Below are 14803 nucleotides of genomic sequence, written 5' to 3'. Positions count from 1 at the left end.
AGGACAAGAAAGTATTTAATCAAAGCTTTTAAAAGAGATCGAGGATGAAATAGTGACAGCAATGTGAGAAAGGGATGTATCAGCTCTGTTGCACTTAAAATTTTCTTGGTGACTGAGACATGGAGAGTGGTGTCAAAATTATTTTGGAGACAAAGTTTCCAGAAGACGTCTGGGAAATGCAGACCTGTGGGCCTAAAATCACTGCAAGGCATGGTAGAAAATACAATAAAGAATAAAATTATTGAATGCCTGGATAAATGATCTACTTCAGAAGCAGCACTATGGCTTCTGCAGAGAGAAGTCTTGTTTTATAAAGTTGTTTCCTATCGAGGAATCACCAAGCACACATGGTGAAGTCACCACGTGCTTGGATGAAGATGACCCATTTGACACTCTCTACTTGGACTTCCAAAAGACTTTAGAGAAGGCATGTAAGGAAAATGAACTGTTATAAGAAGCTCTTTCCATAACGAAATAATCAGGTAGAAGACAGGAGGTTAGGAGTAGGTTGTCAGATTTTACAATGGGGTCATCAATGGAAATCTGCAGGGACCAATGCTAGGATAATGATGAACATTACTGTTCAACAAGTTGGTAAATGGTCAGGAAAAACAGATGAGCAAAGAGGTGAAAGTGTCAGATAGTGAGACTGAATTATTCAGGTACCAAGGGAAAGGGCCAGCTGTAAAGAGCTCTATAAGGGTCTTATAAGACTATGCCATAAAAAAGTAGGTGAAATTAAGTAAATATAAAATGGTACATATGGGAGAAAACCAGTTCTAGCTTCACGTGTAAAATTCCTGAATATATACTGACCATTAGTACTAATAGTACAGATAACCTTAGCATCAGAAATCAGTTGAAGCCGATATTTGCATATTCACCAGCATCGGGACTATCATCCATGGGAGTGCCTAAGGAAATCTTAGTTCTTGTATGTGAATCTGAGTCTCATCATAAGTATTTAGAAGGTGTTTCAGTTTCTTCTCTTTACTAAGAAACCTCAATATTCTTGTAAATGGCTGCAGTCATTGACATTTTTGCTTTCACTTTGATATTTAGAGTTGATACATACCAAAGAATCCCATGATCCGGTGCCAGGGGATATTTCCCTATTTAAGGTGGATAATGCCATACTAGATGGACTTTTTTTTTTCCCATTGGTGGCCAGACAATGGTATTGAGTGCACTCCCACCAAGCTGAGTGGTGCTGTTGTTACACTGGAGAGAAGGGAAGCCATCCAGACAGACCTGGACAGGCTGGAGAAGTGGGCCCGTGAGAACCTATTGAGATTCAACAAGGCCAGGTGCAAGGTGCTGCACTTGGGCCGGGGCAATCCCAGGTATTTATACAGGCTAGGAGAAGAACCCCTTGAGAGCAGCCCTGCGGAGAAGGACTTGAGGGTCCTGGTAGACAAGAAACTAACTTTCACTTAACACTTTCAGACAGAGTTTGGATTTTGGATGGTGCTGTGTGGGGCCAGGAATTGGACTCAGTGGTCATAGAATCATAGTCTCGTTCGGGTTGGCATTCCTACCACTGCGCCACCGGGGCACACACCGGGTCCTTGTGTTCTTTTCCAAATCAGGATATTATGTGACTCTATGATTGAGTAGATGATTAGGAATGAATGGGAATGGAATCAAGAGCAAAAGAGGTACTATCAGTATGCTACCATACTAACCCATTGTTTCTCCAAACCCTTATGTTCTACAGTGTTTTCAGTGCAAAAATGGAGTGAAACTGAGGATGGCTGAAGAAAGGCAGCAAGGTATGGAACAACTTCCACCTGAAGAATCGCTTCGACTTGATGATACTCATGGCAAAATAAAATTCTACCACTGATTTCAGCAGCCTGAATAAAAACTGATATCCCAACATTTAAGGACACTCACTGCCTGAGCTTTACTAGTGTGTGGTATGGTTACAAATGAAACTATCACTCCTAAGTTTCCTGATTGCTACTTTCTCCTGCATTATTTTGGTAAAAACTGTATTAATCTTCTATTAGCTTAGATAGGAAAAGCACACATCACAGTCAATCACTGCAGTATGCAAACAAATTCAGATTAGCCACTACAGAAATAATAGATTGCATACTTACTCAATACTCATTCTTGAAACCATATCCAGAGTTGTGAAACCTGCTGCCATGAAGTTACTTTTATATTGACCCATTTTTATGGAGTCCAGCCAGTCACTAACTGAAACAAACAAAGGAAATTCTGGAACTTCACCAGGTGAATCTGGCATTCTGAAGAAATAAAAAGCAAAGGTCATCTGAGCAGTATAAAATGATGCTTGATTCATTCTGGGAGACATTATTTTTAATAAAAGGCAGAAGGAATGAATGGGGACCCTGAAATATAAAGGTCAGGTCTTAGCTGAGGTTCTCTTTAACCCATTGTCTAAAGCTTATGAATTATATTCATCTACAAATTCGTACTTCTTAAACAACATATTTTTAAAAAGCAATGCAACTCAACAACAAACAGGAACAGGCTACTCCTGGTGTTCCTACTGTGACCGCGCAGAGTCCATTTGAGGATCTTTCATGTTTCAGGGTGATAATTGTTTGTACATACAGCAGTCAAATTAGAGAGCATACAAAATCTAACCTGAGATTCCATTTAAAAATAACAACATACTACAAGATAATTGTTCTGAGAAGTAATATCAATAGCTCCTTTTTGCTATGCCATTATGCAGTGGGAACACTTGATTATAGCAGCTAGAAATCGAAACCTACAAAAGCAAGAACATTTTGTACCTTTTCTTTTTATACAGAATTATACAGAATAGTAAATAAAAACAAATAATTTAGTTTCATTTCTATTTCATTTCTTTTCCCTAATATTGTGCCACTGAAATGGAAATAAAAAAAAATAAAACAATAAGGGACATATATTTCCAGTCTTCCATTGTCTACCATGCTGATGAGGTCTCACAGCTTGCAGAGACTTCATATTTTGTGTAGAGAAAATGTAAGGAATAGGATGCAGAAAGAACATACAGCTGTGTATAAAAGCTTTATGACAGCCTTTAAAAAGAAGATAGAAATTATTTTAAAGAGTTTTTTTTTCAGCAAAAGCCGGCTAATGTTGTCAGATGGGATATAGCTTGCTTACAACACACCTTGGTACATTAAGATGCTGAGTTTCAAGCATATGTATTTGAATACATTAAACACGTGTATTTTCATTTATATAATCAGAATTATAGAGAGATACACAAACATATACATAAAGCAAGAGACTACTAAATCTAGCACATGGATGGTGAGGCCTACAAGGCACAGTAGTTTGTGGTGGATAAAACAGCTGTAGCCTACTTTAGGCTTTCCTCATAAACACACCCTTCAGCCTTTCAACACAGCAAGATCCTTAATCTTTTCCCTGTTGCTTATCCAAGCCGTATCAAGAACTTTTTATCCTCTTGAGGTTCTTAGCAAGACCAGGCTGGGTAATGAGAATCCATTACAAGCCAGGGGATCTCTAAGAAAGTGTCTTCATAATAAGGTGAATTTCAACTAATGAAGACAGTGAGGACAGCTGTGGCTTCACCGACTTCAGCTGCTACACATACACAGCTTAGATCACTCACCACATGGAAACTGACAACGTGTTTGACTACAGCTTCATGTCTCTTGTGGCTGCATATATTTCTGTAATATCATTAACTAATAAAACTTTGGACAATACTATCAAGAATTTGATAGTGCAATATATTAGTTGGGCACCAGTGCCATTCTTCTGCAGATAATACAGATTATTATTATAATACAAAAACCTTTTGCAACAGTGTATGAGTAAAACAAACCTCCAAAGGAGGTCAAAAGTACCCCCATATCACGACATGTTTAGCAGATTGTCACTCTCCTCCACTCCCACCTGAAACCACCTGATGACAGCCACTATAGAATATGCAAAAGAGGGTATTAAAAAGGGTCTTACACAAGTACGTCCTCCACTAAGGTATGAAGGGTGCTTGGATTGCGGATCAGTTTGTCCAGGAAGCTGACAATATCACTAAATTTTGGGCGGTGGTTCCTCTCTTTTTGCCAGCAGTGAAGCATGAGCTGGTGAAGAGAAGCTGGGCAGCCCATGGGAGCTGGTAGCCTGTAACCTTCTTCAATAGACAGTATGACCTGAAGCAATACAATACATATGATTACTGAGCATTAAACATTAAAAGGACAGTGTAAAACTGAACATTAGAAACCAGTGATAACAATGATACAGACACTTTCACTCCATGCACTGCCAGAACTTCACTCAGAAAAACAGGATTCTCAGTGAGACTGATATTCTCCACAGATGGACTCAAGGGGAACATCAACCACAAAAGTGCACCCCACGATGTATGGTGTACATGAAGCATTTTGTTGGCATATGAAACAGTGGGCTTTTCTTTAGGCTCTCTGAGCATCCAAGAAAGAGGGAGGAAAGATTAAGTGCATTTTCTTCTTCCACCTGCAGGTTGATGTGACAGAGAATGCATTCATAGAGCCACAAACTAACTCTTCATCTCCACTGCATAGTGGGGCAATCTACTATTTGTATCCTGACAACAAATTAATTTCTGGCAGTGTTGCAATACAACACAATACAACACTAGAAATGTAGACTGGAGCACCTGGCTAATCTACTTAACATAAGATTCTGCTCATCTTTGGAATTCAACTAATTCAGTCAATGTCCCACACAGAATTTCAGCAAAGCACACCATTATTTTGTGCAGCTTTTCTCAAAACAAAGTAACAAACAAAAAAACCAACCAAAACAGCAACCATCCAACCAAAAAACTAAATAAAAACCCCAAACCAAATCAAACCCTGAATATTCAAGTTGCTAGTGATAAAATATATGTATATGTATTTTGTTACCGTATATACTCCAAAGTGAATAAAACTCTGAGATACAGCAGATATGAAAGAACATGTCTTTGCTCATGATTAGGAAAGAAACAGATTTATGTCATACATAAAGCACATGCATGAAAAATTACATTTGATCAAAGGCTTGTTTTCAGTTATGTTGGTAATAAATAACATTGTGTGACAGGACAGTAGCAGTATGATATCAAGCAGCAAAACAAAGTAAGGCCCCTGAAAACCTGGCAGGATTAATTCTGTGTAAGTTTTAAAAAGCAAGAGGAAACATTATTAGGTTCTGAAATGAATGATGGCAGCCGTGGGGATGTTGACAGAAATGACAGTCTTGCCTTCCTGTTTGTAAAAGAATGGAAAAATTATATGCATTTGATCAAAAACAAAGTGAAGAAAAAAGCAACCCAACCCCATACACGTTACCCTTCCACATAAGAATCCAGCTAATGCTAAACATTCTCTAAAATACAAATGATTCAATGCAATATTTATAATAATACAGTGCACTTATGAGAAACATACCTACTGCATTTATACCTTCAATGCTTTAAAGAGACATTTATCACTTTCACACAGATGTATGTACGTGCTGCAGCCATATTCATGCAGCTGGAAGGGGGTACATTAAGCTACTTACAGCAAATCAGTGTTTTATAGCACTAGCTGTAGCTTCAATATATTCAGTCTCATTATCCCAGAATATATCCTTGTTCTTTTTGAATTCTAAATTAATGTTCTTGGCTCTATTTAGCAATGCCTAGTGCTTATGCTGAAAACATTATGCAAATAAATAACAGTAATGAAGCCACATTAGGACCTCAGCTCCCCTTTATGCTATGGCAGAGAAAGGTACATGAATTCTGTAACTGTACACAGCGGGGTGCTCGTATTTTGCAAAATGAGGTGACTTGATCCTACAGTATACAGCCCCATGTGCATGGGCAGAAACTTGTACACATGATAAATGTGTCTCAACACCATAGAAAAATGGGTTTCTATGGGGTAAGCTTCAAAGCCATCAGTGTCAGTGCTAGGAATGGAATTTGCCCCAGAGATCTCTGCATTCTGTGCACCTGTGAGTGCTGACAGATTGCATGCACACAGATGGGACTTGCCATGCACAAACAGAGGTGATATCTAGCAGTAAATTATAGGGCTATATGGCGATGCTTCCACCTGCCTTCCTGGATACTTCTTTATTTCCCCAGGATTTGCTTCAACACTCCAAAATTTGGGTTCCCAAAATGGATGCTCTTGGAAAATCCCCACCAGATTGCTGGAGAAATGTTTCCTCAAAGCCCTCCTACCACTGAACGTGCTCCCAGATCGCTTCTGTTACAGACTCAGGATGGGTGAAATTCAGTCCCACATGCACAAAACGTTATTTGCAAAACTGTCAGAAACGCAGTATCTCAGGCAGACTGCCAGAAGTGGCATCATAAAACCCAGGTGCTTATTACATTATGGGGTATACAGCATAGGTGATACTTGTCATTGCTGCAGGAAATGCAGATATCATAGTCCTTATGTTTAATTCTACTCATTGCAATTGATGCATTTCTGAAATGTCTTCTGTTTTTAAGGCAGAAGAATAGATTCTCTGCTTCTCCTGTTCATATGGCATTTGTTTGACACGACTATGAAGAGTGGCAGAGGAATTTCTTCTGAAATAAATTATTCATGAGGAAAGCAAATGCAACCACAGTTCTGCCGACATTATATTTTCTCTGACACACTCTATTTCACGGTATCTTTGAAAAAAGCAGGTACAGCCCATTTTGTTTCCTCTCCTGTTCAAAAGGAACATTTTTATATAAAGGGAAATGCCAGCTGTTACTAGAATAATTATAACTTCTCATTAATACAAGCATATTTTAAAAATAATCTACAAATATTGCCTTATTAGTATCCCAGTGAGGCAAGTATTATTTTTAGAGCCAAGGAAGTAGAGTGGATGTGGAGAGAGGTGTTGAACACTGCAGTGGGAGTCAGGTGTCAGAGGAAGAACTGGAACTGTTTAATTCAGTACTCTCTATACTCTGCTACTTGCACAGCTCCTATTTCTGAACAGAGGAATTAGATACCCAAAAACATGAGAGGAGAAGTATGACATTTTTGTGCATAACATATGATTGTCAAGATTATATATTTTAATATCCTTTAAAAGGTATTTTTCCTCGCCAGCTTGAAGGTTGAAGAAGCCCCACATGACAGGGGCTCAGTGTCTGTACCTACAAGAAGGATACAGCAAAAGCTCTAGCGGTCAATGCTAAGCCTCTCCATTGTTGGCAAACCAACGTCCCATTAATTTCAGCCAGAAAGTAGAAGAACATCAGCTTTGTTTTAGTACATACCAAGCCTAACATAAAGGCTTTTGGTGAATGTGTGTTGGGCATGAAGAGAAGTAAAACATTCCATACTGCAATTGGTTTCTTTTCAGTGATGAGCATGCTTAAAACTCACAAGAACGTCTTGTGGGTCAGCACTGAGGTGAGAAAAACAAACAGGGTGTGTTTATACATGTAGATCTTTTTTGTCAGGTGAGGATATAAACTCTAAGGGAAAGGGAGCTTTTTTAAAGTTAACATAACTTATTATGTATGTGCTCTTTAATGCTTAGGCTTTTAGGTTTATAAAGGGGAACAGTCTTTTTATATACACCAATGACATTAACCATCAGAGTTTGTTAAACACGTTTTATCATTTTTTGTTTGATGCTGGAATCAGCTGTGAAGGTCAAACTCAATTTAATACAAAAGTGGTCTGAAAAATGCCTACGGACTTCTACGCAAAACTGCATTCTTAAGTTTCAAATTAATTTCCAATTGGAAAAAAAAAAAATGGCATGTGAAAATAAAGCTAATAAAGCCATAATCATTACGATAGTTTCATTATTATCAGTAATAAAGTCTTTGCTTTTGAAAGTTAACTGGCAGGCTTTCTAATGGCACAGAGACAGAAGGAGGCCCTGGGGGACACTGCCCCTCTGTCCCTCTGACATCTGAAAAATCTGCCGGAGAGAGAGGCAGCTGCTTGTGCCTCATGGTACTAAGCCAATCCCAGGTGCTGCCAAGTGTATTGAAATCTGTGGATTCAGGGAAATACTTTAAGGTAAGTTATTATTACTATTGCAAGAAACTACCATTAACTGTAAGGGCTTTTATTCTGTTTGGTACAGTAGTTTTCTTGCCTATTGATTGCAATCCATTGAATATTCTTCATTTTTTATTTATTTTTTTCTTTTTTTTTTTGAATGCCATAGTTCTGCAACATGCAATAATTTATACAGAGGCCTCTAACAGGTGTCCCAGTAGACTTTACTCACAGCTGTTCTACAAACCAAGAGCATGGAATATAAATCTTCCATTCCTCACACAAGCATTATCAAGGCAGGCTCTCAGCACAATCTGTTCATCAGTACACTAGTTTCCTTGGAAAGTTCAATATCTTAGCTAATGTTTATTAATTAAGCAATAAGACATGACAGACTGTGCAGCAGCCCTAATTAATAGACATCTCTGGTGCCTGCCACCTACCTAAGAAGTGCATTAATCAGTACCAACACAGGTCTGAAGTGACTTACCACAATAATAAAATGGTTATTTACTTAAACAAGAACATTTCTCAAAGTTAATAACATTTCGAGCCTCTACATTATACTGTGTACAGTATTAAAAAATGTATGAGAGACATTTTCAAACTCTGTTGCCTAAAGTTCAGCTTCTAAATCCCTGCTTAGGAATATAAATAGAGGATGCAAAGGTGTTGAGCCTCACCGCCTTGCAGCAACCTGATGGGTACTTGTGAACTACTGCAGTCTCTGAAAATCAGCTTGGGCTCTTTTAGGTGACAGCTATCAGCTTTATACTTCTCTTTGCTACCTGTGCTTTCATTTTTGTGATGGAAGGGCTACACAAGAGTCCCTTGGCAGAAGCAGTTTGGCCCCTCTCTACTCATCTGCTCATTTCCCCTCTAAAAGGGGAAATATAGGTTAGATGTTAGGAAGTTCTTTACTCAGAGGGCAGTGCAGCACTGACACAGGCTGCCAAGAGAAGCTGTGGATGCCCCATCCCAGGAGGCACTCAAGGCTGGGTTGACTGGGCTGTGGGTAGCCTGAGCTAGATGGGATGCTGGGTGAACTTTAAGGTCTCTTGCAACCCAAGCCATTCTACGACTCCTTGTGATTCTATGATCTGATGGAAGGTGTACACACGTGGCAAGGAGGTGCAGCATCACACAACACTGAGAGACCTGCTGCGGCTGTTTCTCCCTTTGGGTAGGGATGGGCATATAATTTGACATCATGTTATGCATATGAGAAACGTGTATTTAACTAGCAGCTGCTGCCACTTAAAACACGACTTAGCTGTAGTCCAAAAAGTGAACTCATTTCCCAAATTTGTTTAGTGAGAAAAGCAATTTACAAGGCAGCATGAGAAAAAATAGCTGAGACCTGAGGATTTTGTAGTGTGAAAACTTCTGGTGCTCTACAAAATCCTGCCCAATTCAATAAATAAAGAAGATTTTTATCAAAACACAGTTCTCAGAAAATAAAGTCTTGTACTCTTAGTGTTGCCAGGTATTTTGCAGAACGTTGACGATATGTATGCAAGCCCATACCAACAATTGTTTGTATAATAAATCTTACACAAATCTATTTAACGCATGCCTTTTCCTGTTACTTTTCCTGCCATCTATACAGTATCAGTAACCTTTGGGAAAGTCCTATTATTTCTTCAAAATAAGCTCATACGGATTCAGGAAAACTTACTGTACTGAAGCATATCCCCCCCATCCAGTGAAATAAGCTTTACAATATATCTAATAACCTGAAATTTCCCAATGGCACTTAGAGTCACTAAATGTATTTAGTGAGTCACAGGTACTTGCTGTTAACATTTCAGCATCCAAAGCCTGTGGGCAGGGCTCCAGAGTTAAGGAGCCTTTTTCACTGTGCATGGGTGAACAGCAGGGAGAGCTCTCAGGAGTCTGCACTGTTAGCATAAGCAGCATCCATAGGGTCCACATCATTATTCTGTGCTAACAGATATTTTGGATGTATGAGTGATTAAATGTTGTTATCCTCCTTCTGTAGCAGAGTATTTAATATGCTCTAAATAGATGGGTCACTAATGAATCATCGTGGTTGGCACAGTCTTGAATAAATTGCAGGTTCTGAAAGAAGGAAGAGAACAGGCCTGAGGCCTGATTTAAAGACAGGGAAAGATGAGTAAAAGAATTTGTGTTGTGTATGACTCTAACCTGGCCACTTGAGTTCTTTGTAAGTGCCCTACAAATCATTTGAAACCTTCTCCAAGGAGGTCAATAGCAGGGCCATATGGACTTGGGAAAATTTCCCTCTCCCACTCTTTTCATATCCAGTTGGGAAGAGTTGGGATATTGTCATGGTTTTGTAATTTTTGCTATTGGTATCTCACATCATGACATCACGTGGAGCACAGAGAAGAACTAAATGTCCCAGAGGACCTCATGGTCAGAGAAGGAAATACATCACGGAAGTGATGCTGGCTCTCTCTCTCTCTCACACTGCCTGGCAGCGGGTGTGGGTGTGCTTCCAAGCTGTGCGCCTACCATTGCAAAGTAGGCTTCTCGGTCTTTGGAAAGCTCTCTCTCTCTGATTTTACTTGATTTATTAGCCTCAATTTCATTTAGATTGTATTATATTGTGTTATCTTGCATTCCAATATCATAGTAAAATAAGATTTTCCTCCATAGATCGTTGCTGCTGCTCTGTTTCCTTGAGCCCATCTCCCTACCCCTTCCCCCTTTTCCCTTCCTGTTTTTGAGGTCAGGGGACCCATGGGCCTACTGCCCCCCCCCCCTTGTCATGGACATAGATCAATCTAGATAACTCCATGATGGGTAGTTACTGCATCAGGTAACAAAATCACTAATAATTTAAACTGTGGTGGATAAAAAGGCATTCTTCCTTTTCAACATTTACTAGAATAAGTGTTCAGTGTTATTAAAGTAAACATGTTTTAATTGGGAAAGTTCATTTAGCTGTGAGTTTTGCAAACATTTCAGAGGAAGGTATTACTTTGTTAAGAGAAAGGACTGTTGGCCTTTGAACAGTCTTTAAGGACTTATAATACATTTAATTATTTAAATTCTTAAAACTTTATAATGCATTTAATTTATAAAATGGAGAATTTGCAAATACATTTTTTCATGGCAGCTTAACCTTTACTTCTTCAGCATTTATCCATGAGCGCCTACTGAAGGTTACCATCAGAGTGTAATGGAGATAATGGGCCAAATTTATCATCAGAATAGTTCCGGTATTCCCTCAAATTTTGATTTATAGCTTAGCTGAGAACTGCATCAAATTGCATATCTGATGCAGATTCACAGGGGTTTGGATGAAAGCCATATGTATCTTGCATCAGAATCTGGCAAGCTGCCTATGACTCTGTAATATGTCTTTAATCCTTTGGATGAAACTCATCAAGGTATTAGTAATAGTGGGTCAAGTCCTCAGGTTTTATAAATTAACTATTCCATTGATGGAGTTAGTTATACTGATTTAAATAAATCCAGGTTCCAGCCTAGAAAGTGAATGAGAAAGCAAAGGAAGGCAGAGAGAGACAATATTCAAGGAGCATTTCAGCAACGTTCAGATTAGTCCTGTACAGTACTCACATCCTGATTGGACATCTCCCAGTATGGTCTCTCACCATAGGACATCACTTCCCACATTACAATCCCATAGCTCCACGCATCGCTTGCTGAAGAGAACTTGCGGTAAGCTATAGCTTCAGGAGCAGTCCACCTAATGGGAATTTTTCCACCCTGGAAAATATGATGACCACATATGAATATGACTAAACTATTGAATAGCACAATTTTTGAAGGAAATAAAAAGAGAAAAAAAGACGTATCCTGGATGCAGAGTTCCTACTGGCTTTTGTCAATTTGCCATGTTAATTTGCTGCAGGGGGTAAGGAAGAAATAGGCCTTTTTCAGAATTTGATAGAAATTTGGTTTCCTCTGTTGTCTAATTCACCAAAACCAGCACCTCTTGAAAGAAAAGTCTCTGTTCAAAGAATAAAAAGGATTTTAGATGATTCATGCTTGTTCAGAGCCATATAATTAGTCAGAACCTGCCTTTTGATTGAAAACCCCCCAAATTGTGATTTCACTGATGTATAATCTCTTTTCTAACATGAAACAGAAACATTTATTACAAAACAGAACACCCAAAACACTTTATAAAATTGTAGAACTAAAAAGGAAACCATGATCTCATTTTATTTTTTAATGACTTCATTTAATTTTTGTTTGGGCTGTTTAAATATCTACATATGCAGCAAACCAAATATGTTTCTAATAGGCATTTCCTTAGAGTAAATAGTCTTCTTCTGCAGTTTTCAACATAAAATTGAAGTGCTTCCACAAAAATAGGAGTAAGAACTCAATCAACAAACCTGACTCACTCTTTTGGGAACCGCCATGTGCAGAGTTTTTCCTCTGACATTATTAATTTAGATCCCTAAATCTGTTCTAGGCTCCCAAAACATGATTATATATTAATACTATTTCTCATTTTCACAGCATTGTTTCTTCTCCACTCAAAAGTATGTTTTTATTATCATTGTCTGCATAACTCTTCTAATCAGTTGTTCCAATTGAGTGAGCAGTGTGCAGAAGGCGCCACTAGATGGTAGGAGGCAGCCAGTGGAGCTGAGTTGCTTTCAAGCAGCAGTGATAGATTCTGCTCAGCGTTACGATGCCATTTCTGACAGAAACAATAGAAGAAATGAACTAGAACATCGGTTTGGCAGCCAAAGAAAAGCCACAGTTAAAAACAAGTATGCAAATCTTGGTTAATTTGCTTTGAATACACAAAAAATGAGTTGTCTTGGAACTCTTGAGGCCTGACTCTACACTGACTCAGAGGACGCTTGTTCTATTAGAAAGTGTTCAGAACCAAACCTTGATGGCTGTGGTGATGTGCCTGTGAGCTAAATTCTTGTTGCTGAGTGTCACTGTCAGATGAAAGATGTGCAGTTATCATTTATGGGGTATGACAGTTGTGAGGGTAGTCAAGACCTCCACTGTATGAGGTTGTAAGGTTTCTCCTGGTTGACAACGGTGTCAAACTGCCTACTGATTTTAACAGCAGTAAGATAAAGGAAATAGTTTTGTATTTTTGCCCAAGATCCACCACTGCTCTTTTTACTTTCCATACTCAAACAATTGGGTGGTCGGGACAGATGCGTGAGGTGCAAAGACCTTTGTGCCACCTCTGTTTCTACCTCAGAGTGGGCCCTGCCCATAATCACAAGAGACAATGTTCTGAAAGCCCTACATGGCCATCTTCATCATATCATCCTCATCGTGTCATATTAATCCTGGCTGCCAAATGATACAGGACAGTAATGTGAGGTTATTCTCTGAACCCAAGCTCAGCACACAGCCTCCATTGCTGCCTTTTGCTTTATGCCCATTCAAGAGTCTTTCTGGAGTGCCACAGCAGCATTTGAGGGAGGATGCAAAAGGAAAATCTCATGTTTTCTTTCCTCATCACAGTCTCAGGAGATGTAATACTAGTTTAAATGACTATGTTATTGCCAGACTTTCACACTGATTATCATGACAAATTTACAACAAGCCTACATTTCTACTTTGTGGAGTTTTATTAATCCTTCACCAACATCTGAACTGCTACATTTAGGAAAAACATAAATCTACTCATGCAAATAAAAAGCTTTTGGATGTTAACAAATTTTAATACTTATAAAGTCATACAGATAACAGGATAAGAATTATATTTTTTAAGTTCCTCTCTCCCCCCAACCCCCCCTCCCCCCCTCCCCCCCAACGAATCTGATTACATATTCCCAAATTACACTCAAAAAAAGCAGTCATTGCTGTATTCCTGAGCAGCATTTGCAGCTCAGTCTGACACTGCTGGCTAAATATCAATGAGTTTTAAAGAATCTGACTAGACACTGCAACTAGTTTCATCATGCAGCTTTACTGACTGATCCCTTTTGGACTGAAACAGAAGTGGCTCATTGAGTGTGAAAATGAGAATGGAGAACAGAACCTTAACAAAATTCACAGCAGTTCATTTTCAAGGGCATAAGATGTGCTCAGTGTTGCAATGTAAAAGAAGTCTTTTGTGCTACTCCTAATGACAAAAGGAAGCAAAACCTCTTAGATTTTTACAGTGGATTCATCTTATATACGAAGACATTATATTCATAAAAATGCAAATTTTAACACTTAATTATGTTCGTAGTATATCTATTTTATGTGAAAAAAAGTTTTATTTATTTGTGAGGCACTCAAAATGCGGAGATTGCAATACAATGACTTTAAGAGATATATAACTGAACAGTAGTAAAAGCTGCTCATCAGTAATAAAAGGACGCTTTAGGTTTAGAGTAGCTGAAAATATAATTCCTGCACCTGGTTAGAAAAAAGCATTGTTACTGATAATGAACATTTTGTTTTATATGTTAACCTAAAGAGGAATGTAATAAATACCATTTACAAAATGTCTTTCTCTCAATTTAAGATAATTTATAGATTGTCTACATTTTGTTTCTGTAGTGATGCAACATGTATCAGAAACGTATCAGAAGGCCCTTGTGCATACTCCTTATGCTTTTTATAGCAAAGGTAGAAAGGGGCAAAGTACTGTTAGGGCCCATGCTATATTTCTGCCTTATCTCATACATGAATAATGACATCAGTGGCCAGCTAATTTTATTTTCACATAATAAAGGAACACTAAACTCCAATTATTAGAATTTAGCCTTCTTATCTGTATGCTGTCTGCTCAATGCTGCCTAGCTTCTGATTTTTTCTTGATTGCATTTAATAAGTAATTTTACTATGCAACGTCAAGAAACCCCTTGGAATAAGAGCATTAGGCTGACACT

General features: G+C 38.5%; 1 protein-coding gene across 6 annotated transcripts in view; it reads right to left on the bottom strand.

Annotated features, from left to right (window-relative positions):
* LOC107321707 (ephrin type-A receptor 6) overlaps positions 1 to 14803 on the bottom strand; it is a 438244-nt gene that overhangs the window by 4505 nt on the left and 418936 nt on the right. For 5 of the 6 annotated variants that reach the window (XM_015878874.3, XM_015878893.3, XM_015878884.3 and 2 more), the window contains 3 exons: positions 11553 to 11702; positions 3955 to 4148; positions 2106 to 2255 (listed from right to left, as the gene is read on the bottom strand). In XM_015878874.3, the coding sequence (XP_015734360.2) occupies positions 2106 to 2255; positions 3955 to 4148; positions 11553 to 11702 (494 nt within the window). Of the gene's footprint in view, positions 1 to 2105; positions 2256 to 3954; positions 4149 to 11552; positions 11703 to 14803 lie in introns of those variants that run through there. The other variant, XR_014938440.1, reaches the window with a different exon arrangement.

Source organism: Coturnix japonica, chromosome 1, assembly GCF_054131305.1.
Source record: "Coturnix japonica strain WE chromosome 1, WE-NBRP24, whole genome shotgun sequence".
NCBI lineage: Eukaryota > Metazoa > Chordata > Aves > Galliformes > Phasianidae > Coturnix > Coturnix japonica.
Note: the sequence above shows the minus strand (reverse complement) of the source record. Positions and strands in the feature narration are given on the sequence as shown.